At 36.8% G+C, this 1,045-nt stretch overlaps 1 protein-coding gene across 1 annotated transcript; it reads right to left on the bottom strand.

Annotated features, from left to right (window-relative positions):
• Positions 1-79: 79 nt before the first annotated feature.
• On the bottom strand, positions 80-982 carry LOC109590169 (uncharacterized). The gene is made up of 4 exons (XM_020006092.1): positions 830-982; positions 638-752; positions 393-583; positions 80-222 (listed from the first exon to the last, which is right to left on the bottom strand). Exons 1-4 carry the CDS (start codon positions 914-916, stop codon positions 139-141), a joined length of 477 nt encoding a protein of 158 aa, XP_019861651.1. The 5' UTR covers positions 917-982; the 3' UTR covers positions 80-138.
• Positions 983-1,045: the final 63 nt, after the last annotated feature.

Below are 1,045 nucleotides of genomic sequence, written 5' to 3'. Positions count from 1 at the left end.
CATAATCATTATATCAATATTGCAGCGGCGTTTACAAAGATTCTAAAAGTACTTATACTGGTAGCAAGATAGCAATGTTGTCACAATGCTACTCATAAAACTTTGTACTTCGATAATTATCCCATTATATCATACTAGTTAGCTGACCTCTGCCCACATGCATCTATCAGTGATATTGTCTTCAATGTCCATCTCCATCCATACTTCAGTTGCTTTCTCTGACTTTTATAATAAGAGATGATAAAATGATGATATGACCACATCATGTAAAGCAATGTATGTTGCACACAATAATTATGCATTGCATTAAACATCTACTTAATTAATGCAAATCAATTGTTGCATTTAAATTTGATTTACAAGTTATCATAGATTACTTTATTTATTTATACCTGCTCTTGCATGTAAAAGATGTAGTTGGCATAAGTAAACTCGGTATGATGAACAGATCTGTGCTTCCCTTTGGCACATCCTGCTATAAATTTTGCAGACTCAAAGTTCTTGCTGCTCTTTCCACAGCAGGTATACTTGAAATCCCATCCAACTCCTCTCAACGTTCCGCTGTGATAATAGCAGCTTCCAACTATAGTTAAAAGACATTGCATTTGCATCTTTTTTCTAATTTTCGCAGACAAACCTGCATTTTTGGATTCTTCATATTCTGCAGAGCAGTGAACACAAGTAAGAATTGGCTCTGGTTCTGCTGGTTTCTTCCCTTCTCCTCCTCCTCCTTCCAGCTTTTCTTGCAAGTCCTAATTCATAATGAAACCATGGCATGAACCCATTACTCGGCACCAAAAACAGTCTATAAAATTATTAATGAACATACGTCTAGTTTCAAGAGAATCTCTAATTGTCCTCTGCGCAATTCCTGTATTGATTTTTTGAGCTGAGCAATATCATCCTTAGTTGCCATAACCTTCTACAGTTGCTGATTTTCCTGCCCTGGAAGTTCTAGTCTCAAAGGGTCTGGCCTAGAGTTTTTATATGGATGGAGGCTGGGTCACCACGCCTCAACTTTGTCTCGAAATAAGTTTAACGACTT

The sequence above is a fragment of the Amphimedon queenslandica genome, unplaced genomic scaffold, assembly GCF_000090795.2.
Source record: "Amphimedon queenslandica unplaced genomic scaffold, v1.1 AMPQUscaffold_10408, whole genome shotgun sequence".
Classification (NCBI taxonomy): domain Eukaryota; kingdom Metazoa; phylum Porifera; class Demospongiae; order Haplosclerida; family Niphatidae; genus Amphimedon; species Amphimedon queenslandica.
The sequence above is the reverse complement of the archived record's forward strand: the minus strand, read 5'-3'. Positions and strand labels throughout refer to the sequence as shown.